At 41.6% G+C, this 26543-nt stretch overlaps 1 protein-coding gene across 1 annotated transcript in view; it reads left to right on the forward strand.

Annotated features, from left to right (window-relative positions):
* RAPGEF5 (Rap guanine nucleotide exchange factor 5) overlaps positions 1-26543 on the forward strand; it is a 91065-nt gene that overhangs the window by 26926 nt on the left and 37596 nt on the right. The window contains exon 3 of the mRNA XM_041418220.1: positions 242-330. Within this exon, the coding sequence (XP_041274154.1) occupies positions 242-330 (89 nt within the window). The remainder of the gene's footprint in view (positions 1-241; positions 331-26543) is intronic.

The following is a 26543-nucleotide window of genomic DNA, read 5'->3' on the forward strand; positions in this document are numbered from 1 at the left end:
TGCTCCCGTCGCGGGGGGAGCTTAGGGGCCGGGCGGCGGCGCGCAGGGAGCGGGGCGCCATGGGCAGCGGCAGGGTGCGGGTGCCCGAGGCGCTGGCGGGCCGCGGCGGGGAGCGGCCGCTGCCCACCTTCGACGTGCCTTACTTCAAGTACATCGACGAGGAGGACGAGGAGGATGAGTGGAGCAGCCGCTCGCAGTCCTCCACCGAGGATGACTCCGGGGACTCTCTGCTTTCCGACAGATACGTGGTGGTGTCGGGGACGCCGGAGAAGATTTTGGAGCATCTCCTCAGCGACCTGCACCTGGAAGCCGCCCAGGACAAAGAGACGGGTAAGGAGCGAGCCTGCCGGGGAGGCGGCGGCGGCCGGGGATGGGGGAGAGGTGCCGGTCCCGGTGCCGGTCCCGGTGCCGGTCCCGGTACCGGCACAGCGGCGCGGGGATCGCTGCCGGGCAGCCCTGGCCGAAAGCCGCTGCCAGCTGGGCGTGCAGCCGGGGCGATGCCGGGAGGAATCCCCGAGTGTGGCGCGGCGGCCGGGCGGTGGCGGAGCGGCACCGGCCCCGGGGCAGGAGCGCCGGTAGCGGAGCCGCTCGGCAGCAACTTGAACCGGTGTACCTTCGGCTTTGGCTGCCGCCCGGGTAGCGCAGGCTGCGGCGGGCTTTGTACAGCACCGTGTCTCTGCAGACAGGGCTGCCATCCCTCGCAGCCTGCAGCTGTTCCTGTATCCATCCGGATGCTTGCAGTGCGCCTCACCTCCTGGCCAGCTACTCGTTTTGCCACCAGCCCAGTACTTTGGCACGTCTGTTCCATTAAAAAGGCTTATAAATTTCCTCATAGCCCGGGGCGCACCGTATCGCCCAGTGCTCTACTTGTTTGTCTTCAACCAGAGATATTTCATTCCAGCCTAGAGCAATTTTATATGAATCGAGCCACTTGACATGCATGTAGTTTAATTTCCAGCTGGATCTCTTGGATATATGCACAGCTTGCTGTCACCAAGAGCTCATGGAGTAGTTTATCAGAAGTGCCTGTAACCTGCAATTCATAGGTACTTTTAATGGAAGCAGCCAGGCTGGTGGAACTTTTGGAGGTCCTGAATACTGAAGAAGAGGGTAGGTGGCTGGCAACGCCACCGTGTATTTGATCATCCCCAGCAGGGTTAAAATGCATACTCCTGATGCCTGTATATATCTTTCCCTACAAATGAGATTACTGAGAATAAACACACTTTAATCCTTTTAAATGTCTGAAAATATAAATAACATCTGTGATTCTCAGAACAAGTCATTAGTTTAATGTGGGACAATAGGCATATTCCTAGGGCTGATGTGTCAATGCCCCAAAGAAACACATAGAGTGCCATTACAGTGTTCCTAGTGCTGCTTTTGTCTGCCTAGACATTAATATTTAGTACAGAGAGAGGCTGTGGTTGTTTTCCTCCACAGATGCACTAGGCTAGTTACGGGTGTAATTTACTTGAACCACCTTGTAGGCAGTGTAGTGAGGATCCTTCCTTGGCCTTTTAAGGTCAAATATTGGAATGTAATAAGTTTTCTCATTAATGTTTATCACACACATATTGGGGAACATCAGCTGCCAGTCTTTATAGTCTGCTTCATCTTATTTTATAAGCTCACAATCTTGCTGGAAAACAATGATACTTTCAGTAGTGATATGCATTATATTTTCGTGTTTATAAAAGCAAAGCACTCCTTTTGTAAGGCTTTAGATGCTGTATACATCCTCCCATGTACTACCTTTTTTTTTAATCTCTTTACTCTCTCTCCCTCACATCACAGAGAGGCTGTTCCTAAGCTTGGTCTTTTTTGTTGTCTAGAGGGGCTGGTAAACTGTCCTCAAAGCAAATGTTAAACCATTACTTGCTTGGTTGTTAGCAGATGGTAAAGTATTTAAAGGTTGATTAGCTTCCCCTCACCTCTGCCTTATCCTAACTCCTTTAGAAAGAAACAATTAAGCTCTGCCCTGTAGCCAGGGTTAACTGGATCCCAGGGGCAGAACAAAGTGGCTGTGCCTTTGGTTTTTTGCCATCACAAAGACGTGTGCTTAACTTGCCCAGCAGCCCTCCACTCCCTCAAGGGTAGTTCCTCAGATACCATTTTCTTCTGACTTTATCAATCTGGTAATACAGAACTTCATCAAAATGAAAGACTTTAGGAGTTATGTTTCCCAGTGGTTTACGAGGGGGATGCCCCGCAATGGTTTTTACCATCTTCTTTTGCAGATTCGGTTGCCTTTGGCATGAGGAAGTATGGGATGTTGATTGTGTATATGTACAGCTTTGTGTGTGTACCTGAAGGCATCCTTCTGCCTTTTGGGTGCTTGGATTTGCTGCGTTTTGTATTTTTTTTCCTCATGCCAATCTGGCCCATCTCAGAGAATGATGGAGTTGCAGAGCCCTGCAGGCTTGTGTTTTAGCAGGCATGGCTTCACAGAACATAAAAGGACAATGTTGTACCCAGCTGCTGCTCCTGCTGTCTGTTTGCCAGTTCCAGGATGACTTCCGTGGTCTCTGCTTTCCCTGCAGCCCCCAATGCAGTTTCCTTATTTGTGTCTGTAAAGAACAAGAGAAAGGGCTGTTCTCACATTGGAAGGTGCACAGGGGGCTGTTGTTCTGTTTGACCTTTGGCATTGCTTCCCAAGGAGGGATGCTCTGTGTGTTTTCATTCCCACCCTTTGTACACCAAATCATAACTGCAGCCCTCTGTGGCTGTTAACAGAAAAATCCGCTATCCTGGGCTGGCGTGGCCATGGAACTCTGCCTTTTCCAAACACCGACATGGCTGAACCATGCGCCATGGACTGCTCCAGCCAGGCTCCATTCTCTAGCCCAAGTCAGCAGACACCGCTTGCACCTGAGAGCCCAAAGCAAGTTTTGGGGCTGATCTGGAAAAAATTTTACTGGTGTCCAGCCCAGTCTCCAGGGCTTCCTTCAGCGGCTGCTAAACCTGCAGCAAGACACTTTAGGCACTCAGTTTAATAAACAGGTCAGGACCCAACCTGAAGAGTTGTCCCAGTGCCTGTGACATAACAGCAGCTGGGGACACCTGAAGAGGACACTGCAATTTGCAAAGATAGACTAGACTATTGTTCTGGTGACTTCCATAAGCAGGATGTCTGGAAAGCCTGAGGTTTGCAAGACTCTTTAGGCTTAACTTTGTAATTGTTTAATGACTGAGGGATTTTTGAGGTGACTGTGTCCAGGAATATATGCGAGTTCTTGGCATGTCACCTTAAATTTGGGCTTGCCACTAACAAAGGCTTGCCAGCCTTCCATCTCAAAGGGAGGAAGTTTTCATCTCACTGAGATACTAAAACCTGTAAAGTACCAACCCAAGAAGACTGTTCTGGTTTCCTGACATGGGATGGATTGAAATTTTAAATTTTTGTAACAAACAACTTTTCTGAGTCATCTCTAAGGTGGTTGGAATCACTGGGGAATGTCTGCTGAGTGTGCATTTTAGAGTGCAATTTGAGGTTTTAAGAACTGAATGGAGAGATACACTTCAAATATGTCAGTATCTAGGTAGAAGATGCAAAACACACTTCCTGCGCTAATCCTCATCAAGGGTGGGGATTTGAACAAGTAATCTTCAAGAGGCCAAATCTTAGCATCTCAGGATCTCTAATCCTTTCTCATTGACTACACAATTTATTTAGAATCATTGTTCTTTTATGTAAAATCTTTATTTTTTGGATGTTAGCAGTACTTCCTTCTCTAGATATCCTGATGTCATTTGTTGAGTTTTCTCCAGCTGGTCTCTGTTCAAACATACTTTATTGCTTTTTGGTGGTAACATTCAACATTTGGCAGCCTCTGGAATGATGTCATGATCATCCACTGCTACTGCACCAGGCCTGCCTGGATCTCTCAGACCATTTCCTTCAGTCCATTGGGTCACCTCTCTCGAGCACCTTAAGCAGAACATTGCTGAAGTAGAACATAATCTCCCCCACCGCATCTGCTGACACCACATGTCTTTTACCTCGCTACTACAGGATTCATGTCAGGGAATGAATCGAGAAGAGATTCATTTGTGAAGGTCTTTGAGAGCAAGAGGCAGAGGGAAAGTGTGATCTGGAGAAAGGAACTAAACATGGAATGGTATGACTGGAACAACATGGTCGTGTCAGTATTAATAGGTGTATCTTTGTAGTGGACTGGGTGAAGGAGATTGTGACAAGGGGGAGGCATGACAGTTTTGTTAGGCTATTGGAGATGTTGGGATGGCAAATGATGGGGATTCTGGAGAAAGATTAAAGGGACAGAAAAAGAGGACAAATCCTCATGACATAGCTAAAGGAGAGATGGAAAAGTATAAGTATGGTCTGGATTTCTTTGGAGTAGGAAAAGAAAGGAGTAATGACCTTTGTACCTTGCTATGTCCCCTTATTTGGGACTGTGCAGGAAACTTGGATTAGTGGGAACTCTCCCCTGTTATACAGAAGCAGTTTTAATTTAGGATTGTAACATACAACCTTGGCCTTCGGACCATGTCCTGAAGTCCTGTGTAGTAAGAGTTACTTTTGTTTTACACATTCTGTTTCTACACTGTGCCAGTGACACTGCTGTGCTGTTGGGCAGTGGCACCCTCTGTGGAGCTGTATGTGACCTTGGAGGGGAATGGTACTGTCTTGTATGACCTGACTGTAGTCAGCTGCTAAATGAAGTTGTGAAAAAGGGATACAGCTCTGCCTTTCCTAGATTGTCTTTTGTTTACTATTCCAAGAAAAAAAGGTCTGGTTGCTTTTTGGTAATTTTTTCTTAGTTATGAAGGATGTTATTAGGCTTTTTGCTCACTGTGCTTTTCACTGATGATTAAAAGGTGTTGAAAAATGTACTCCTGTGACTGCCACTCAGTCAGTGTATCTGATGCATGTGGACTGATGTCAGCAAGAATAAATACTTGCCCAACACTTTGTGATCCTACCTTCCAGGTTTTAGGATGGAGAGAATAAATGCCTGCTAACCCTTCCTCTTAACAGTCTTTCATAATGAAATGTTCAGTCATAATTTTGAGGGATTTTTTGAGTAAATTTTTCTCTGAAGTTTTAGGAAGACTTAGTAAAATAAGTAGGCTAAAAGCATATTACTGCCATGCTCGTAGGAGGGGAATAAGATTTTAGCTGAGCACATCAGTGTAAGAATAACAAAAGACAAAAAATACTAATATATATCAGTGTTCAGTATGAGAGAACCTGGGGAGGCTGTTGCAGAGAACCATTGCTTTATGCAGTGTGAGTCTAAGATATCTCTAAATTAGACTGTCAGTAGAAGTAGGTTTCGAATAAATCAATAAAATGAATAGTAACAAATCACCAGGATCAGATGTTACTCCCTGCAGACTTCTAAAGGAACTCTGATATGAAATTGCTGAACTCCTAACAGTGGTGTGTAATCTATCATATAAAGCAGCTTGAGTGGCAGAGGAAGGTGGAAAATGTGATACCAATTAAAAGAAATGGTTCTATTTGGGGAACGTCTAAGTAATAAGGTTGTCATTTTATCAATACATTATTCTAGCATAAACTGTTGCTGGAGTTGAAAGAAGCAGCTCAGCCTTTCCCAGCCACTCTTGCCACTGGTGCCTCTGTGCTTCTACAGTCTGTCATGTGATTCTGTAGCTGACCCAAAGCTGGTCCTAGTTGATACTAACCTAGGAAATACTGAATTATTAGTTTTAAGAGTCACTTGATCTGTCAGTGACACAAAATTTGCTCCCGTGACACAGGGAGAAGGTGGCAGGGAGTGAGAGGTTTGCAGGTGAGGACAGCAGGAGAGAAGGACTGGTGTCTTTAGCAGCTGGACTTGCTTGCAGGAGTGTGATTAGATGCAAAATTTCAGCATGAAGTTATGAATTTGTGCTGGGAAATTGGGTGTCAGTACAGCTGATGCAGAAGGAAGAAATGCATACGGAAACATACTGAGAAGCAGGAAATGTGGAGATTATTTTTTGCAGATCGTTCAGATGTTGTGTATCCTGTAGGGCTGTTAGATGTTTGGAAGAGCATGAGGGTGTATATATTCTGATGTGCCTGTATCTTCTACTCATATTTTCAAAATGCTTTTGATAAAGTCCCTTGTGAAAAATCCTGAAAGAAATTTAAAGATAATTTTGATCAGGAAGGCGATGCTTTCCAGGATTGATAATTACTTAAAAGAGAGAAAATGAAAGGTAGGAGTAAATTGTCTGTGTTTAAAATGGAGGGAATTCTCTATTGAAGACTGGATGCTGTGGAGTGTGGGGTGTAATCTGATGTAACAGCATGTGCTCGTATTATTAAATGGTTGAGGGTCTCCTGATAAATAAAGCCATAGTTTCCCCTTTGGTGCCCATGCAAGATGTTCTTGTATGCCTTATTATCCCCACATCTGTCTGTTTGAGCTGTTGTGCTATATCAGGAAGCTGATCCAACTCAAAATTAGTCTCATGAAAGTAGTAAGAATGGGGCAGTGTAGAACTGGGAAAATAAGTTGGGAGCAGGCCCCTCAAACCAGCCCTATGGCTGCTGAAAGATGAAAGGAATAAAATCTGTGTGACTGCAGGATAAAATTGCAGATGGGATCCAAGTTTGAAAAATGCAAAGTAATGTGTTTTTCTACCATGAAGAAGAGGAAATTCTCATTATACATATTCAGCAGGGTGCTGACTTGACTATTATAATGTAGAAAATAGGTCTGTGGAGGTAGTGGGGATAGTTCTTGGAAATTTTTGATCAGCATTGGTCAAAAAGGCAAATGGTGTTTAGGCTAATGAGGAAAAAAACCAAGCCAGAGCTGTAGTTATACCATTGTGTAACTGTGAAATATGGAATGTATAATATGATTTCTTCTCCCCCAGCTCAGGTTGAAAATTAAGTAAAGTGCAACAAGAGTGATTAGAACTATATATTAAATACATCTGAGAAAAAACAGTCTAGGTCTGGTCATTGTAGGAAGGCAACTTTTGGTGAAGGAGATAGCTGGTGATCTACAAGACAAATAATTGTGTGGGGAAGGTGAGATGTAAAGATTGCTCATTGTTTCTCATAAGGAGGCAAGTGTTTTGTAACAGTGAATTTGGTTTATAACTGATAAAGAGAAGTGGTTTTACAGCATAATGCAAAACTAAACTTGGAATTTGTTGTTGTGAGTATTCTGTGGAAGCCAAAATTTGAAAAGGTTTAAACACAAACTAGGCAAAATCCTGGCAAAAATTCCATCACTGCAGTGGTATCAATACGACTTCCCATTTGAAAAGTCTGAACTGCCTGTTGCTGGAAGATAGGAGGTTGTGTCTGAGGAAGATAACTCTGTATTCATCTTTTTTTGAGTTCTTTTTTCTTCTGTTGGGCATCCTCTGCCAAAGACCTAGTTCTTTTTATGAAGATCCTTGCTCTGACCCACAGTACTGCATGCAGCATGTTGCAGTTTGGAAAGAATTAATCAGAATCTAAGATTATAGTGAGATGGGAGGGAAAACTGAGGGAATTGTCAGTTCAACTAGCAGCAGAGTGGCAGCAGCATTTTCTGCTGAATGGCTTTGCAGTGCTGAATGCCATCATGATGGAACCTGAAGCTGGGACAAGAGAAGCTGGAGCTCTGGATAGAATGAATTCAGGACCAAGGCTGCCAGCAATGACACTGGCTTCCCAGATGGGAAGGTCTGACATTCTCTAACTATACTTTGCCATGCTAGCCCATCTCTTCTTCTATACTCGGCTTGACCTTGTGCCAAGTAGATTTAGGTAACTTAATAGGAAATAATTTTTTTCCCCTTTGATAGGATTATTTTCTGTCACAGTAGTGAGCTGAATCAGCTTGCAGAAGAAGCACCATGTCTGGGATTCACTACAGACAGACAGCGTGTCACATGCTGCAGTGCCGAAGACAATGGGAAATGCCAACAAGGGGAATATGTCTAAGATGCTCTCCAGTGTCAGGAGCTCAGACAGTCTTTTCTGAGAAATGAGGACACGGAGCCTGAAAAGGGTTTATTTGCACTTGGGCACTAAAACTTGTTTGGGCAAACTTTGGAAAGGCCGAGTCTGGGAATGCTGCTCCTGAATTGTTCCACCATTGTATCCTATAACTGGGAAACTAGAGTCTGGGAAACTATGGGGAATGATAAACACTCTTATGCATGATCAAGACTCTCTTTATAGGTACAGATGGTATTTTTTCAGTTCATCATTGCAAATACTTTTATGCTGTGAGTACACTTAGCAAATTGGACCCTTTCAGGGAGGGAAAGTAACTGAGGTAGCCATCAAAAATCCACATGGTTACGGTGTGCCCAGGAGCACTTAGGCACTTTGTGCACTGCTGGCACCTAAATGCATTATTTTTGTACTCAATGCAAAAATACCTGGTAGCCCCAAGTGTTTAATGTTCTGCGTTTAAGTAAAATTTGCAGAAGAAAAAGCGGCTATTCTATATGACGGCCAATTGGATCATAGTATTGTCAGTTTCTCTGTGTTTTCCCTGTAATTCAGTGGTTCATTATTGCCAGTTATCACCTTTTGCTGTGTGAGAAAGTGATAAGGAGCTGTCATGAAGCCTAGTGTGAAACCATTTATTATGAAGATGTGCATTGTAGACAATATCAGGGTTTTTGATGAACTTAGTTGTTTAAGCAGAAAAGAATTGGGAAGTGTAGGACTATCGGGAGAATATTTTTAGGGGTAAAAGTAATTTTCTTTTGACAGTGGGAAAGGCTTTTAAGTCAGAAAAGACAGAAAATGTTCATTTGTTGTACTGCAAAATAAGCTTGGGTGATATAAGCATTTTTTTTGAGGTACCTGGAAGATAAGATGTTATGACACTGGGAATTTGGTAAGGTTGTTGGAAATGTAACCCTGAAGACATTTAATCAGTTATTTGTAACATCCCTTTTGCTCTCATAACACTGGAAGTCTAAACACTGTAACTGTCAAATCAATGGAGAAAATTATATATGTCTATAAATAACCAGATGCATTAAGTAGCTGAGATCATAAAGACACATATTTGTATATTTGAAAAGCATTTCTGCAGGATTTTTTCCAGAATGGTGCTTTTGATAATTCCTAATTGTCTGGTGGTGCTAAGCCAAGAAGTGCATGAAAGGGATAAAAATTATTGGAAGACTTTATAAAAATTCTTGTATTTTAGTGGTAAAAAGAATAGCAAATGTTGCTTCTTAGTTTCTGTCTTCATCTGAATCCTTTTCTAATCACTCAAGTGTGGCTGGTCAGTATCAAATGTAGCAGAAATAACTTGTGTTCCCAGGTCAGAAGGTTTGGACTGAGTGCCATGAAGTCAAAGGAGAAAACGGAGTCGGTGAGCAGGGGTCATGGCAAAGAAATGCCTCATCAGGAGACCTGTCATCTTGGATGTACACCCAGCAGTGACGTTGATTCCCTGTCTGGCTCAAATGCTACACAGGAGGCTAGGTCAGTTCCACAGCTGTAGGTGTGGAGATGAAGCAGGCCAGGTACCTTCTGTTGTAACCAATGTCATACTGCCTCTAGTGAGCCATAAGAACACCAAAACAAGTCAACAGCAGCTCAGCAAAAAATCATAGCCAAATTCTAAAATGTATCTAAACTGTGGTAGCTGTTGCTGACTTCTGTTCAGTAGAGATCCATTCCCCTGCAGAAATTTGATCAAACCACCAAGAGCATGGAGGGGGAGGATAACCTCTACTGCAGAGGTGACACAGCTTTAGAGATCCTCTCAGCCCCCAGATACAGCCCTGCTTCATATTTTCCCAGAATGTGGCTCACTGAAGCTGACTATAAAACATGTACGATTATCTAAAAAGTGCTGTTTCTAGTAGATGAAAAGTGGGACCTGAATTTTAAGAGAGTAGTGTAAGAGGAGTAGCAACAGATGGTGTGTGGGCTGTCAGGTCAGTTAGCTGTGAGAGTAGGAACTGGAACTGTAAAAATGAAATATCAATGTTGCTGCTTCTTATAAAGTTTCTACACATCCTGTTCCTTCAGCAAGAGCCCCAGACCACCTTGTCCTTCCGGAACCCCAAATATGGGCCCTTCACCACAGGCCTGCCATTTATGTACAATAAAAGGAGTACAAAAAAAGTACTCCTTTTCTTTCTTCTTAGAGCCTTTTATTATCAAACCCTGATCTGCAAGGTGTTGAAAAGCTGGGCACTGTCATCCAGGTACTCTTCTTGGGTCACACCAAGATTCCCCAGCTGCTGACCTAAGTAGGTGTTTGTACACTAATGACTCCCGTGTCTCTATTGGCACCTACTGTGATGCTTGTTGAGTTGGAACCGTGTTCTCAGGATACAGCAAGGCATTCCTTTCTGAAAGCAGGATCTGTAATGATAGAAAGCTTAGAGATGGAGCTCTGAAATTCAGATTTTTAAATTTATTTTTCTTTTTTTGTAAAAGGCTTTTATGGAATGGGGGAATTTTTATGTAAGAATGTTGAAAAGATAAAACTGTATCTTGATGTGCTTGCTGTATCTCCAAGTCCAAGAATACAGTTAATGTATTCAGAGTTTGAATTCCAGTGTTTCCAGTGCTCCAAGTTGCTATAATACAATGATTTTCTTGTGAGATTAACATTTTATGAGGAATATAAAGAGCTCCTTCATTCCCCACCCACAGGATGGAAGGATGGATTCACTGCAGACCTGTGCTTTGAGGTTGTGTATTAAGAATCTGAAAGAAATCTGTTCTTCAAAGCGGCTTTTTTCCCTCTTGTGAACTAAATTTACTCTCATGCTGTTAATTCCTCCTTCCCCCGCAATCCTTCTTAACATGCCCCGAGTTCAAACAGTTTCACAGTACTATGGAAGTAGAAGTCTTGGTCTTTTTGTGAGCAAGAGTGGGACTGGTTTTGCCTATAGCCACACTACAATGATTGTTACTGTACTAGGCTCCCTGTCATGCTCCCTGTTACTGCTGTTAGGTGATGCTTGGCTGTGCAGTGTACTGATGCAGTCCTTTTCTTTCCCACTTTACTGCTTTCTGTAAATCCCTGGGCTCAGAGGTCACCCCCGGAGATTAAGAACAAAAAGCCACAACCCAAGACCTATTTGTGAACCATTAATTGGTATAGATTTCTGCCTATTTCCCAATGGGCTTTTTGTGGGCTCTTAAGACCTCCCCTAATAGCTGGGAACCCTGGGCTGCATTACAGCACGGAGTGACTTTGCTTGCTGTGTAGCTGAATAAACACAATTGCTTAAGGAGTTCTGGGGCTTCTGCTGCCTTCTCTAGCTTGTTCAAAGTGAAGAGAGGAAAAAGAGCAGATGAGGCAGCAGCTGCTAAAGGCTGGTGTGGTTTGTGATGTTTTGCTAGGTTTTGATTTTAATGGGCAAGGGAGAAGATTGGCTGTTGGATGTAGAAATAGATGGTTGTAGTAGGCATACTTTTGTGAGAGAGGAGGGGCCTGTCTGAAAAGGAGATACTGGAACAGAATGCATTGAGTATAAATTCAGAAGCTGTGTGCTTTAACTGCAGTTGGTAAGCTCATAATGCAGGCTTTAAATTGCTGTTGCTGTTTTTAGAGGGAAAGGTTTGATCCAGTTTGGTATTACTTAGGATGTATAACATCTTTTATGAGAGTCTGTGTAGTTGGCACTGGAGACAGTGCTGCTTGTTTTTTTTTTAGGGTAAATTTTGATGCTTTCAAAGATTGAAATAGGAGCAGAATTACAGCACTTTGACAGCCAAAGCTTTTTCATGAGATGTCAGTTACCCTCATGGAGTATAGCTGGCACTGACAGAAAGAGCTTTTCAGAATAGCATCAGTTACTGCAATAAAATACATTACTTGTCTCATCTTCTAGACAAGGTGAAAAATACCGATGTGGCAGCAGCTCACACCACTATCTCCCAAGCCAGGCTGAGATCATGAGATGACCTTGTCTTAGTTCAGAAAAGCTTATGAGGTCCTTCTAAAACCAAGGTCATACTCCCTCTCTGATGTGGAAATGTGATGGCTACAAGGACACTGAGTGCAAAAACATTTTGGAGGGAGGGTTTGGGGAAAATAGATGAATGTAAAAAAAGTGGCAGTATTGATGAGTCTAATTTTGATGGAAGCTAATAATTAAATACTTTGGTTTTCTTGTGACAGCAATTGGCATGAATTGTGATTTTATTCCTTTGCTTGAACTTGAGTTTTGATGGAGAATGAGAGATGTAATCATGAAGAAATCATGCTGTCTGACTTGGGACTGCTGGAAGCTTTTATACTTCACATTTTATTTCTTTTCAGTTTCTTTCCTTTTTATCTTTTTCTGCAGTCTGCATCCTCCTCCTGCCATTATCCTTCCTCCTCTCACTGCCCACAATGTTCTGCCAATTCCTCAAGCAGCCTTTCTTTAACCCTCTTCACATGCATTTCTTGGAATTTAGGGCTGGTTGACCTCTGTCTAGGAACCACTGCAGTTAAACCAGATAGCCAGATCTTGGTTTTGTTCTTTCCCAGCCATGAATTCAGAGCCCCGGCATCAATGCAATAAAGAAACCCTTGTTGGATTTCATTCCCTGCCCCATAGGAGCCTTGTCCATGGGATTTTGTTTGTCGATACTGTTAGTAACATCATGGGGGATGCACAGCCACAAGCTGGAAGCAAACAAACGACAGTGAAAAACAACCACAAACAAATAGCATTTGTCAGATCCCCACTGTCAAAGGGTTTTCATTCAAAGCCTTAAAGCAGCAGTGGCCATGTAGCCTTGCCCCAAAGTGTGAAAACCACCAAGAATGGGCAAATGCAAGCATTTTGCTTATAAGGTGAATACATCTCCTCTTACGGTCTGTAGATGTTAGCTGTCTCTGTGTCTGTAGAGTTTAACTCTGTAACAAGCAGGTGGAAAATTTCCTGCCTGGTACCTGTTGCAGGGAGGCTACAACAGGATGATTTGGCAATTCAGCACACACATGCATCCCACTTTCTGGCAGGCAGAATGCCTCCTCACTTCCACTCCAGCTATGCAGGCACTGAACAAAGAGAGGCTGCGTGGGGGGCAGCCAGGTGGTTCTTAGGATGGACAGACAGGTGCAGACCTCTGGCCTGCTGGATCTCAGCCTGTTGTGAGGAGGCAGCCCTGGACATGCTGTGGGCTCCTCTCCCCTGGATGTCCCTGGAGCAGGGCAGGGAAGCAAAGGGGCACTGTCTATTCCCTCCTTGTTCTCCCTGTGCACTGTAGGGCTCCTAGGCCACAGCAGCTTGTGAATGCCTTGGATGCTCCATCAGTTCTGGAGCTGCTGATGGGCACAGAACCCTTCCCCAGGACAATGTGACACCCTGGGGAGCCACTGCCATCGTGGGACCTCTGAGGTTGGCTGTGGGCAGAAGCCCCAAAGCACACAAGGAGATTTTGGGATGTGATCAGCTGGGAAACCTGGGCATGTTGGACAAGCGAAGTCTAAAGCTGTAGGCAGGGGAGGGTGTCTGCCAGCTGAAACTGGGCAGCTGCCATTGCCAAGAAGGCATTTTCCTGAGGTGTATGTAGTATCACTGGCTTGAGGGAAATTCTGTTATAGTTTCCAGCATGATGGCCCATCTCTCCAGGCAAATATGTCATGGCCTGCTTATGTAAATACTTTGAACAGGTTTTCTTTTCTTTGATGTGTGAGTACAGATAGTGTTATTATTAATGAGAATCTAATCTCCCTTCTGGAGTGAGGTTTTTGACATGCAAATGGGCCACGGGACATTTGGTGTTACATCATAGTTTAATGGATAGAAAATTTGTTCAGGGAGTCAAGGTTAGTAAGATGTAATTTGGGAAGTTACAACTATGTTCTTGATTACAAAGAAGGATAAATATTTGATAACAGTTTTCTAAAAGCATCTGGAAAACAAGAAAATGCCATCAGCTTTGCAAGAAACTGCTGTACTGGGTTTTCTTGACAAATGGAGAGGATTCAGATGTTCCTGGAGCTTATGGTCATGTAGGTCTGGGATGGGGGAGTTCACAGCAAAAGGTAGGAGCAGGTGCCCAGAGTGCTGCTATTTGTAGTGTTTGGAAGAAAGACAGTGCTTCTTCTGACCCCCTGTGTCTTAGGGGAGTCCTGGGTATGCATCAGGGCAGAAAGACCAGGAAAGTCTGTCATTAGACCATACTCAGACTCCACTGAAGTGAATGTCAGAGTTTTGTGAACCCTTACTGCAGAGAATGTCAGCTCTGTACAATCAAGCTCTTAATGGAACAAAAAAATTTAAATGGGAAGTGAATGCACCACTTCCTCTGCTAATCTGTGAATCCAGAGATGCACAGCATTTGACTTGACTATTCATGATCTATTTACCTTTTAAAATTCAGACATAGGCATGTGTGTGATGATTTATTCCTCCTTGTAATTGGATACAGTGATTAAATGAGCTTGCATATTATAGTTCATTGTCCTTCTGGGATGTGGGCTACTGTTTCTCCAGAACAGCAGCTCCTAATGGAATTAATTCCAGCTCCTGTATGTTTACTGTAATCGGTGATGTGTTTCTAAAAACTGATATGGAATATTGCTTTTAAATATATGTTCTTATATATGAAGTATTCATCTAGCTGAAGGGTGGTGTGTAATCCTCAGAGTCTTCCTCTAAGATCTTTTGCTACCTTCTCTTATAGGCTCTTTAGGAACAATAAATACATGCTCAGTATTTTGTAACCTGAAAGAGGCTGTAGGAAGTGTTACACCTAGCAGAAGTGTTTACCAGGCTGCAGCCATGGCAAAGTGATTGCAGTCTGAGACTGTCATCACATGATTGATGATTTCCCATGGGCTAAGCAGTGGTGATATAGAAAGCATACTGCTTCTTATTAAGAAAAAAAAATTATAATTGCCTTTAATGACTAATTGAATAAGCAAATAAGTTTAATAAAAATTAAAAAAAACCCCAAGAAATTATGCTGTTAGCCTATTTAATTTGAAGAGGGTTTGAAAAACTGATAGGCAAAGGCATCTGGCAGTGGGATCACCATCTGACTCACATTTGATGGTGTTGGCCAACAGCATTGGTGGTGTCTGCCTGGGATGGTGGGTTTGTGTGCTCAGCCTTGGCCAGTACCTCCCCTCCCTCCTGATCCCATATCTGCCTCCTTTTCTCTGCACAATGGCAAAATAAAGCACGTTTTATGAAGACTGTGCTGGCACTTACAGCCTAAAAGAGCTATAGAAATGAAAGATGGCAGTGAGCACGAGTCACAGCCAGGTGCTCTAGTGGTGAAACATGGTCACAGAGCAGGTGATCCAAGAGGCACTGTTTAATACAGTGGCTTATCTACTATTGCAGTTTGTGATTTTGTCCTTAACATTGCATCAGATTCGTGTTTGCTTGTGCAGAAAGGTGGGGTTTACCTGGCGGCCAAGGAGATTCCTCTGTGCCCTGTGAAGTCCAGGAGACAGCTGGATGTCTTGATGGAGGGCTAAAAATTGAACACTTTCAGTGAAATACATTAGAATGCATCTCCTGCATTAGGTGCTTTCCAGTGTGTGCATGAAAAACACAATATCTCATAAGACTTGGAAAAGAGACAAAGGAAGAAAGCTGGACAATACCAGTCCAAAGTTATGCCTGAGAGCTGTGTTTTGCATCTGTTTCTTTTTATGTGAATGAATCAATAAATAGCACTTAAAATCTGAAATAATGGCAAGAGTGAATACCAACCTTTAGAAAATTACCTCACTGTGCTTTCATCTATAATTGCTTAGTATTTCCCCATTATTTAACTAAGCAAGGCCATAAAAAAAAAAAAAAAAAAAACCAAAAAAACCAACCCTGAGTAATTATGGTACAGTTGAACCAAGGATCTAATGCTGAACTCCCCAATGAACGTAAATACTTTGAAAATTATCAAAATAAGGGTCTTGTATCTTAAAAGTGTAGCACTGAGATGCTCTGTCTTGCAAGCAGCCAAATTGTACACAAACACAGTTCAGCTGCCACAGGAAAATATGCCCATGCGGGTGTTTTAATACTTCCAAGCAGCTGAACTCTGGATAATGTCTGTTCCGCATGTCTTACCCCTGTATGATCGTTAAAGAGTGCAAGCAGGAACCTTTTTGATTGCTTTCATTCAGCCGTCAGCACAGGGTTGTACTGACAAACACAATTGTTTGAAGTTTTTAGATGTTCTTAATACATATGCAGACTATGTGCAAGGCATTTTTTTATTGCTGTCTTCCATTAAGTTGTAATAATAATGAGCATAAAAGCTGTCTTTAATTACATGTTATCCTGTCACTGGAATGATTTGCGTGTCTCAGTGTAGCAAGTACAATTTCAGGGCATAATTTAAGGACCTATATCTTATAAATAAGCCTACACTTAGTGTTACAATGTATTTTAACACCACCATTGTGAAACTCATCAGATTTTCTTGGCACCCATTCACCACCTGGGGAAGCAAAATGCAGCTGCCTTATGAGTGCTCTGGTGCCCTTTGTTCTGGTTTTGTACTGTGAAGCTGTGCTTCACTGCCGTGGGGAATGGGGAGGAAGACAGGTGAGGAAATGCAAGATGCAACGATGGCCCTCTTTGGTTTTTGGGTTCTCTTGGATGTCACGTCCCTCGTGCCACCCCCCTCTGCAGTGCATCATAGGTGTGTTGTTAAATATTGAATAAGTTATTTCCGGGCTATCTGAGAATTATTTGCTCATCAGCCTGAAGTATTGTACACCCTGTGCAAAATGCTGGAGGCGGCATCCTTCCCCACAGCAGTGACATTGGAGCATGCCAGTGTCTGTCTGGGGCTCCTGTAGGGTTTGCAAGATGTATTTCTCTCTGCCCTCTCCCCAGCAGAGCCTGTAACACATCACAGTCATGTAGCATCTTTGCTGGGCCTTTTGCCTCCATATGTCAGAAGATGTTAAGTGAGTCTCTGCTTTTGAGGTTCCATGACAGTGGGCCACAGCTGTGTATACAAGACCCTAACCTAGTGTGCTTGACCCGACACACCAAAAATATCCCACCACTTGACCTTTCCTATGCTGGAAGAAATGTGTGGTCTGCTCATTGGTGTACTGCATGCTCTACCCATCTTGTATAGAAATTTGGACAAAATTAAACAGCTCTTGCTCAAATGAAAATACCGTCGTTCCCTTTGTAGGCAATTCTGTCAAATCTACAGAAGCCAGGAGCGATTTGCCAGTGGAGGCTTTGTCGTGCTAGGCTTCCCTGAAGAGATGCTGTGATGTTTACTGCACATGCTCCATGCCACATGTTGGGGAGTTAGCACTGCTTAGCATATTTATGATAATTTGGCTCCCAGGGGCAAACAAGATACTCCTTATACCTCCTTCCTTGAGCTGAAGCACAAAGAAATTTCCCCTTGCTGCTTTGTAGGGGGGAAAATAATAGATCAAAGCTACTTGCTAAACACTTTTAAAAATACACAGTGTGGATCTGTACATTTCTGTTCCCCTAAGGGACCCATCCCTCTGGTTGTGTGGAAAGCAGTTAGCAGCAGGTGATGGGAAAATGCTGCATGCTGAAGTCTAGGCATTGTACCTGACCTGCAGAGCTTTAGGTGGGGCACTGCCATGAGTAATTTGATCTGTCCTTTATCCATGTCATGTAGCAGCATGGAATGTATTCTGATCACTATACTGTAGTTGTCATAATCTGCCGGGCTGGATGTTGTCCAAGTGGATTTGGAAGTAAAGCCTTTTGGGGCTAATAGTCTCAACTTGAAAATAATGCCAATTAAGAGTTTTTAAATATATACATCCAAATATATATGTAATTTTGGGCTGTAAACAGAGAATTTGGGCTCATGTTCTCAGAAATGTCACTGAGAAGCAGACTGTTCTAAAGCATCTCAATGATCTAGAAATTAGGAACTCACAAGCATTTTTGGAAGCTGTGATGATTTTTATGCTTATATATAATATTAGATCTGAAAATTACTGTTTCCTAGGAGGAGATTTTCCAATTCAGCAATGACAAAGACATGCTAAACTTGAAACTTTGTTATTCTTCAATGCCATATAAGTGTTGGACGGCAAAGATGAAAAGAATAAAGATTAGGTGCATCTTCCTTTGTGTTAAGTTTCTGAAAGCTGAATGTCTGATTTTCTGGTTTCCTTTAGACTGGAATGTGTGCTGGACTTATGGACCAGGCAAAAGGCTCGAGCAGCCTTAAGGCACATAAGAGCACCCAATGGGTAGGGCCAGGCTTCCAGTGGCAGAGGGGAGAGAGGGTGCCCTGTGCACCCTTTCTGTGCACTGCTGTCAGTTGCTGGAGGATGGCTTGTGCTGTGCTGCCACCAGGCAACAAAACATCCTGTCCTGCTGGCACCACTGAGGCAGTGGCAGCTCTCAGTGGCGCCTGGAACTTGTGTCGTTGGGGGTTCTGAGCTGGAGACATTGCATCTCCTTGGTTGCCTGAGGAGGAGGGTGATGGCACTGATGCAAAGAAGTTCCTGTGCAAGACAGAGGCAGAAAAGTAGAACCTTGCCTTGCTCATACAACTTTCAGTGAGCCACACCAGTGCCTGCGGTGCCAGGCAATGTGCAGGCTGGAGGTGCACACCCAGGAGGGCACATCACAGCAGGCTGTGCTCAGGCAGCTGGTCTGCAGGCAGAAATATGAAAGGGAACCATTAAATCTTTCATCCTCGGTCCTGCTGCTCCAGGCAATCCTGGCCTGGGTGGCTTATTATAATCAATCAATGGAAAGAGAGGATGGGTTTTTTCTCCTCAAGTACTTTGGGAGATGCCTGATGTGAATAAGGAGTGTCTGCCCTCTCCATGTGTGAGGATTTCACATTTCACGTGTGCATTAGAATACCTCCCTTTACTGTCAAGTTTCAATGCCTGGAAAGCTTCAGTGTTTTAGTTGCAGCAGTCAAAGGCACTTTTTTAACAAAAAGTATCAATAGCTTAGGGTGGCTGCTATAGGCAACATTTCTATTGCTTTGAAATGTGTAAGTCGTAGAGGATTTGTCCAGCAATTTCAAGTAACCCTGACCATTATGGCTGCACATGAATCACCAGGGCTCCCTCCCACCTGGGGAAAAAAGAGAGCTTCAGATTTCTATGTGGAAAAATTAGTGTCTCATTAAAGCTGGACGAGTTTGACATTTGCTCTCTGCCTGTGGTTTCAGGGCTTTTTGTCTCTCCAGCAAAATAAGAAGCTGCTCCAATACATGTGATAGCAGCAACTGGAATGCAACTTCAGGAGCATCTTTGACCTCACCAGACAGAATGTGTTTGATTCATTCTACAGATGTTAAAATACTGCCAGAAATTTCTGGGAGATGACCTTAGAAATTATTTCTAGTTCTGACTTTTGTCCTCTAATAAAACATGTGGTTGTACAAGTTAAATATCTTGCCCTTATGTATTTTAGTTTTCTAACCTAATGCCAGAAATAAATGTCTTGCTCTTTATTCCTTTGTGCATTGATTTCTCAGTGCCTTGGTGGTTAGGTGACATAACTACCATAATTGTTTTAATACATTAGCAGCAAATTATATATCGATGTTCTTTTTTTCATTGACCTTTCTTTCTCAACATCATTTTCTTTTTTTTTTTTTTTTTTCTTTTGCTTCATGCTGTGTCCATGGTGGCATAGCACTATCAGAGGATTTGATTTTGAATTAAGGGCTAATCCTGCAGGGTGCTGAGCACCGTTGCCATGTGCTAAATGCAAGGGAGGTCTGGGGCCTCTCAGACATGAGCAATATCTTGCTAGATCAGATAGCAATTTGCATTTACTGTTTGTGCTCAGAGACATCCTGACATTTTTAGTAAATTGCTGTGGAATTACAGATTACTGAGAAACTTCTACCTTTGAAAAGAGTTGCTGCTGTCAAATTGTTTTTCCGATTCTGCAGAACAAGCAATTTTCTGATTACAGCTCAACTCTCAAACGCAGGACCTGTGTTTGCATTGCTGAAAAGTTTCAAAGCATTGCATAGTGTTATATGAACTAAACCATACAAAAAAATCTGCGTGTAGCATTGCCTGCCTTGAGGTGTGTTATACAGTTTTGCAGAAGAGAGGAAGAGGTGTGACAAGAATTTATCAAGGCTATGAGCTTTCAGCACTGAGAGGCTGAAAAACTTGAAATGCTTTGCTGCAGCCCTCATTTTGGTTAATTTGAACTAAGTGACTGATTATTTAGGATAGAAAAAACTGTTTATTCCCTATAGAATAGTAAGTAATCAGTATCCATTTTACTCAGGCACAGGGCTTATCTGTCTGTTTGCCCAGCTGTAACCCCATCTCATAGGGCTGCTTTTCTTGATGACTGTGAGAGATGCATGTCGTAACTGTTTCTGATCACTATGGTGTTGCTAAGCCCATCAGTGAGTATTTTCTTTCTAAAAAAATATTTCCAATATGAGCTATGAGGTCAGAAGGTGCATTAGTGTCATTGATCCCAGCTTTTCAGTCATAGCAGGGGTAAAAATTCCAAAGGATTCAGCTGATCTAGCAGTTGACTCTTTTTTCCCAAATATATTCTGGGGGATGAGTCTCACAAAATGTTAGAGAAAAGTGTCTGGTCCTGCAAGGTAGAGATGATGCACTGAATGTAAATGAGAGCAGAGTTGTTGATGATTATTTAATTTGTAATTCTGGCTAATACTGGTAAGTGTATTAACATAAGGGGATGTCAGGAGCTGACCATATGGTCATCTTATCATCTTTGCCATAGTCACAAATGGGAAATGACATAGCTAAAGGGTTTTGGAATTTGTTCTGTGTTGTCTAAAATACTTTTTTTTCTCTCTTCTTGTCTTTCTCAAAAATACCGCCTCCCCCGCCCACCCCCCTCATTATCACACAGAAGTCCCTCAAAATTTCCATTGATGTTTGAAAAATGCATGTGTAGTCCCACTTGTATTTCATGCTGCTGGAGTTCCTAGATGCTGACAACCAATATATTATACTAAAGTTCTTACATGATGAGGATGAGGAAGGTATTGTGACCTCTTTTTATTTGTTAAATTTCTGAAAGATAAGTTGAGCAGGAAGGACGGACACTTAGCAATTTCCTCTGCTTGGAAAGCAGAGGGTTTAGAGTGTTATATTTTTAATTCAGTGCATGGTTTTCATTGTCTGAGTTAAATTCTCTCATACACATAGTGACAACCACAGCTGCTCTGTAGCATGACGAAGGCTTGCCACTACAGTGGCAGGAGTAGTTTTCACCTATGAGTTACTGAGTTCCAGTGGCTTATGCATTTAGGCACTTTTTTTTTCTCTTTTTTGTTGTTGGTCTTTAGTTTCTCCTTCAATATCCATACAGGTTTAGCCTCCACCAGCAAATCCTTGGAGAAAGCTGAATCACTGCTTTGCATAAAGTGGAAAAAGACTTGCATTCCAGTGCTTTATCTATATATTCTTATAATCCGATTTAGTGTGGCATACAAGCCTGAAAAACCCTTAAATCTTTCTGTAATTCTTGCACAACCATTCACAATGGATTTGTATAGTGCAAAGTCAAAGAGACTTGGGTTCAGAATAGTGATAAGTTAAAAAAAAAAAAAAAACAAAAACCCAAACAAACAAACAAAAAAAAACCTCCTCCCCCAAAAAACCTGATTACTTGTTTTTCTTTGCAGTTTAATAGATTTCACTGTTGGTACCCTCTCCCCAGCTAACAGTTCATGACATATACAATCTGCAGAGAAAGGAATATACAGTCTATATGCACAGAGTCTATATGCTTGTACTTCTCTGTATAGAGGAATTTGCCTTTTGTAAGCCATGCAGTTATAAGAAAAAAACTTGATGCATTAGATGTTTTAAACCCTGTTGTTGCCTTGTTTTGCATAGCTTTATTTTTTTCATAGTATTTAAATAAACATAATGGAAAGGATAGAACATGGAAAAAGGAATGCTACAGAGAGTGGAAGGAGCAGAGTCTGAAGAGTTGCTCTTTATAAAGTTTGATATGAAAAAGAGAATGGTTCTTGTCCCCTCAGCAGTGACTTTGTCACTTAAAGTGGGAGGACTTGTTTGGTTTATTTTTCTGCTTTTGTTTGTTTGTTTTTTTCATTTTTGTTGGTTTTGTGGTTTTTTTTATGGTAGCCATTGAGAAGTAACAACCCAAAGTCTGTTCAGGATGTAGTAGTGTGATCCGAAAACCAGGACAAACTGGAATTTGTCATCAAGTTATCTGTTCTTGTGGGTATAAAGGGATTAATGACTCAGGCATTAGGAATAATTATATCTGGCTTAGCTGGACAGTATGTCTAATATTAGCAGTAGGGCAATAGTTGTATTCTAAATGCAGCCTTAGCTATTGGACATGTCTGTAATGTAGATATATATGCACTATTGCTTTAGCTGTGGTGGTGTAAAGATGCTGGTTGATGCACATGCAGGCTAGTAAATAATAAAGTGAACATATAGACTACTAGGTGGGTAGTTAGAGATTTGTAGTTATCTGTAACTCTTGAATGTTTCCATGCTTTTCATTCTTCGCTCATTCTGTGAGATAGCTTTTTTAATATTTGCTTTTTAGAGCTGTCTCCAAATATATCTAATTTAATCAAATGAATTTAACCTTTACTCAGTGTGACAAAGGCATTTCCTTTAGATTGTCTCTTTGAATGTTTATGTTACAAGTTATTAAAGTGAGGCTGCTCCACTGATGCCTCATATCACTGTAGTAGTTTAGGAAAATGCTCCAGTTTGAGAAGAGGGTACAGGTGTTTGATGTGGCAACACCAAGAAGTGTACTGCCTGTCCTGATTTGTTAAATGTGTGTCACAGATGATTTTTCTTTATAGATCCATATTAATTTCTGTCCTAAGCCTTAGTAATTGATAGCCTGCCTAGAGAACAGGGTGGGGAAAGGAGAAAAGAAACCAGTAGAAAGTCAGACGTGGTGTGCAAACCCATGTAGGGAACCCATTTTTTCCTCTTGGCATTTATAATTGTACCATCACCTTGAGCTGGTATTTGTACAGCTGTCTTGTCAGAGAGAAAGGGTTTCTCCTGTTAGAGATGTAGGTGTGCACACGGAAAGCAGCAGGGAACCCTGTCTGGTTTTTTAGTAGGTGGGAATATATGATGCGTTGTTCATGTAAATATTTTATAATTTCCTGTCTCTGGGACCCTAGGTCCACATTCCCCACCAAATTCAGCCACCCTGAATGTGTCTTGCAGAAGGACTTGTCCATTGCAGAGGAATGGGAGGAGCAGTACTAGCTGCTCCTGGTAAAGCTGTGTGTGACAGTGCTTTATTTCACTTGGGAGAAGGAGGGTGCTCATAGCCTGGGAGAAACTGTCTCAGCAGAAGCTGCTGCAAATTGATTATTTAATAACAAACAAGCACGGTGCCTGCTTTTTTATTATTTTTATGCCTGTGGAACTCGCACAGAATTGGTGTGGTGAGATTACTGCCTAAGGCTTCCCCCAAAGAGCTGCAAGAACAGGAGGCCATGGGACTCATGCTGGTTCTGTTGCATGTCTTGATGAAGCTTTAAAATGTTTGAAATTGTCTTTGAAATGAAATATTCCATAGCTGCAATTTAACTGCAGACTTTGTAATAATTGCTTGGCCAAATAAAGGAAAATTGTGAGGAACAAAAAAAAGTTAGGTTGATGGCTAGAAGAAAAAGTTTAAATAAAAAATTCATGAAGAAGAGAAAAAAAATATAGCATCATAGGCTTTAGCACCAAGATTTCCCTTCCAATGTCTTTTCTTGTCCAACTATTACCATGCATTTTATTCTCCCTGTTTGCTACAAATGTTAGAAAAACTTTTTCTTTAGGAATGGTAGGGAAAATTGTCACAAATTTAGGCAGAATTTGGAACATGGAGTAAAATTTTAAAAGGGGTATGCATTTCACTGCCATTCTGAGTGGGGGTATGGTGAACTGTAAATTATTGATGAGTTGCCTGGAATTGCCTTTTTAAACTCTTAAATAAAATGTGACTAAACAGAAAAATCTCAGAAAGACTATTGTTCATAATTGTCAGCCCAACTTGTACAGCTACAGCTCTTCCTCATTCCAATTTACTGCTCTTAGTGGCCTTTAGTAACAGAATGAATAATACGCTGTGAATAAATCCTCTCATGGTTACCCTTTCTCTCCTGTTGTAGATTAAGACCAGCAAATCATCATTTGTGGACATGTATTAATGTCCAAAAGTGTCTGACAAATGTGCAGTTGTTTGTTTTGAGCAAATTATTTTTGAAGTATCAGTACGCCCTCAGGTTTTGTGTTCCTGCTATGACATGAAAAAGTATTTTGGAATGAGTTTAAATTACAGGGCATTTAGGAAGAAAATGCAGAAGATATTTACAGTAAACAGTAGGACTTCAGGGAAATACCTACAAGCTAGTTCAGGCATTTTAAAGTATGAATACTATTGTTAAGTCTTTAGGTGATGTCTGGTAATAGATATTTAATCTTGCAAAAGCACTTTCATTGCTTACTTGTTAAAGTAATTTAACGGATGAGTGGTGCTATTAATGGACCACATGTATAATCCAGAATTTTTTTGTTCAAAACATTCCTCTAGGGTTTAAATTTCTAAACATGTTCAGAAGCAATTTGAAGAATTGCCTGTACACAAGCTGAAGAAAACATAATTTATTAACTTTTCTTCATAGCATTTCTTCTGCATTTAAAGGATAAAAGAAATCACTATATATACATATGTGCAACTTTAGGTGGGCTGAGTGATATACCTTGTTTTGATGGGGTTGTTGGAAACCAGGTTGTGAATGGAAGGACGTGGAGATGGAGATGAACAGAGGGCTTGAAACTCATTGTAAGTTATCTGAGCAAACGTACAGTTCCAGACTTTCCATCACTGTTTGGTTTGTTGTAGGTTTTGATTTTTTTTTTTGAGAGAGAGAATTGCATTAGTAATGTCTGTAACATAGTTCTTGCAAGGAAATAAAACAAAAAAGCAAGAAACTGGCATTATAGAAAAACCAGTCTTTCCTTCCATCTCAACACTTTGGGATGCTGGAAGAATTGATACCTGGAAAGCAGATTATCAAGTAATAAAAATAAATATAAAAGTTGTTTGCTAAACACCAGTTATTATGATAAAGTCACATTCCTTTGAACAATTAGAGACGTTTATTGATAATATTGCACTTTTGCTTCAACTAGGAGTTCATTTCTTTTCCGAACACATGGCTGTGTTTTGCTGAAACTCAAATATCACCTACACACAGGAGGAAATTAGGGAAATAATCTGGTGTAAACATCTCTTTGACTTGGTGAGGATCACTGCACAGTCACATAATTCAATAAAGAACTAGAATGTGTTTGTTGACTCCAAGTTCAGCTGTTTCCAAACAAATGTTTGTGAAACCTCCAACTTTAATAGCCTCATTGTACCATCCAAAAGACGTGCAAGAGAATGAATGGATGACCTTTCAGATAGAGAACAAGCTGTTCACCATGTCTTTTCATTTACTGAGACAAAATACTCTTTTTATGCAGAGATAATACTTTCCACCATTTTTAACAATGTTGGGTAGAATAAAGAGTTTAATTGTTTTGCTTCTGAGTGCAAGGGGTTTAACCTATGCCTCCTTAGATCAGGACTCTTTCTGGACCAGCAGTGTTAAATCCATCAAGTGAGATAGACTTATTTTAATTTTTTTTAAAGACTCTGGAGGTATTTTGAGTCCCATGCTCACAGGGTGGGATGTCATTAGCTATCCATCCATGTTTATCCACGTGACATCTGTCTTTGAATGATACATGGGTGAATTCTCGTTGCCATTGTGCACTGCAGCTATGGGATCAATAATTTACTGATAAAGTCCAAAGCAGCTGTAACAAAAATTGGTCTAAATTATTGTGAAATTGCAGTCTTGCTGTGGAAAGCTGCTGGGATGCTCTCAGTTGCACACTTGTACAAAAGCACTAGCTTGGACTGGAACAGATCACAAAAAAATAGGGAGAAAATCAGGACATGGAAATAGGGGCTCAGCCTTGTCTTTCTCATGTGAGGTGTGGTTTGGCCCTTAGTGTTTGCAGTTGTAAACCCACCACTTAAATCACAGTATAATGCTTACTAATACCAGCTAGTTATACTGGTAAAATATTTTTGCTCTACAGTATAACTGAAATCACATCTTTTATGGTTCAGCCTCTATCCATGTTACGGTTCTTACCTGAAAAACAAAAACCAGAGCTGTTCTCTTGTTAAAGGAAACACAGTGTATTTGCTGAAATTAAAAGAAATACAGGAATTCAAAAGGAATCCCTCAAAACTTAAGGAAAATTTTACCATTTGGAAACAGCCCCCCCCCCCCCCCACCAAAAAAAAAAAAAAAGGGTTTTTTTTCTTCCCTTGGGCGGGTTTTTTTTTTTTTTTTGTGGTTACAAAGACCAATTACATTGTCTGTTTGGAATAAAGATTTTGTTGTCTGAACCAAATACTCTAGAACATGCATCGTGCATGAGTAGTTTACTAAAATTTGAATCAAATTTGTTTAAAAATTTTGTAATAATTCCATTTGGATGGGAGCTGTGAAAGCATCGGGTCCAGCCTGTGCTGGAAGCAGCTTCAGTTAGACCAGGATGCTCAGAGCTTTGCCAAGGCAAGCCCTACATATAGTGATGTTGGAGACTGTGCAGGTAACT

The sequence above is a fragment of the Onychostruthus taczanowskii genome, unplaced genomic scaffold (genome assembly GCF_017590055.1).
Source record: "Onychostruthus taczanowskii isolate IOZ18803 unplaced genomic scaffold, ASM1759005v1 scaffold59, whole genome shotgun sequence".
NCBI classification, from domain to species: Eukaryota; Metazoa; Chordata; class Aves; order Passeriformes; family Passeridae; genus Onychostruthus; species Onychostruthus taczanowskii.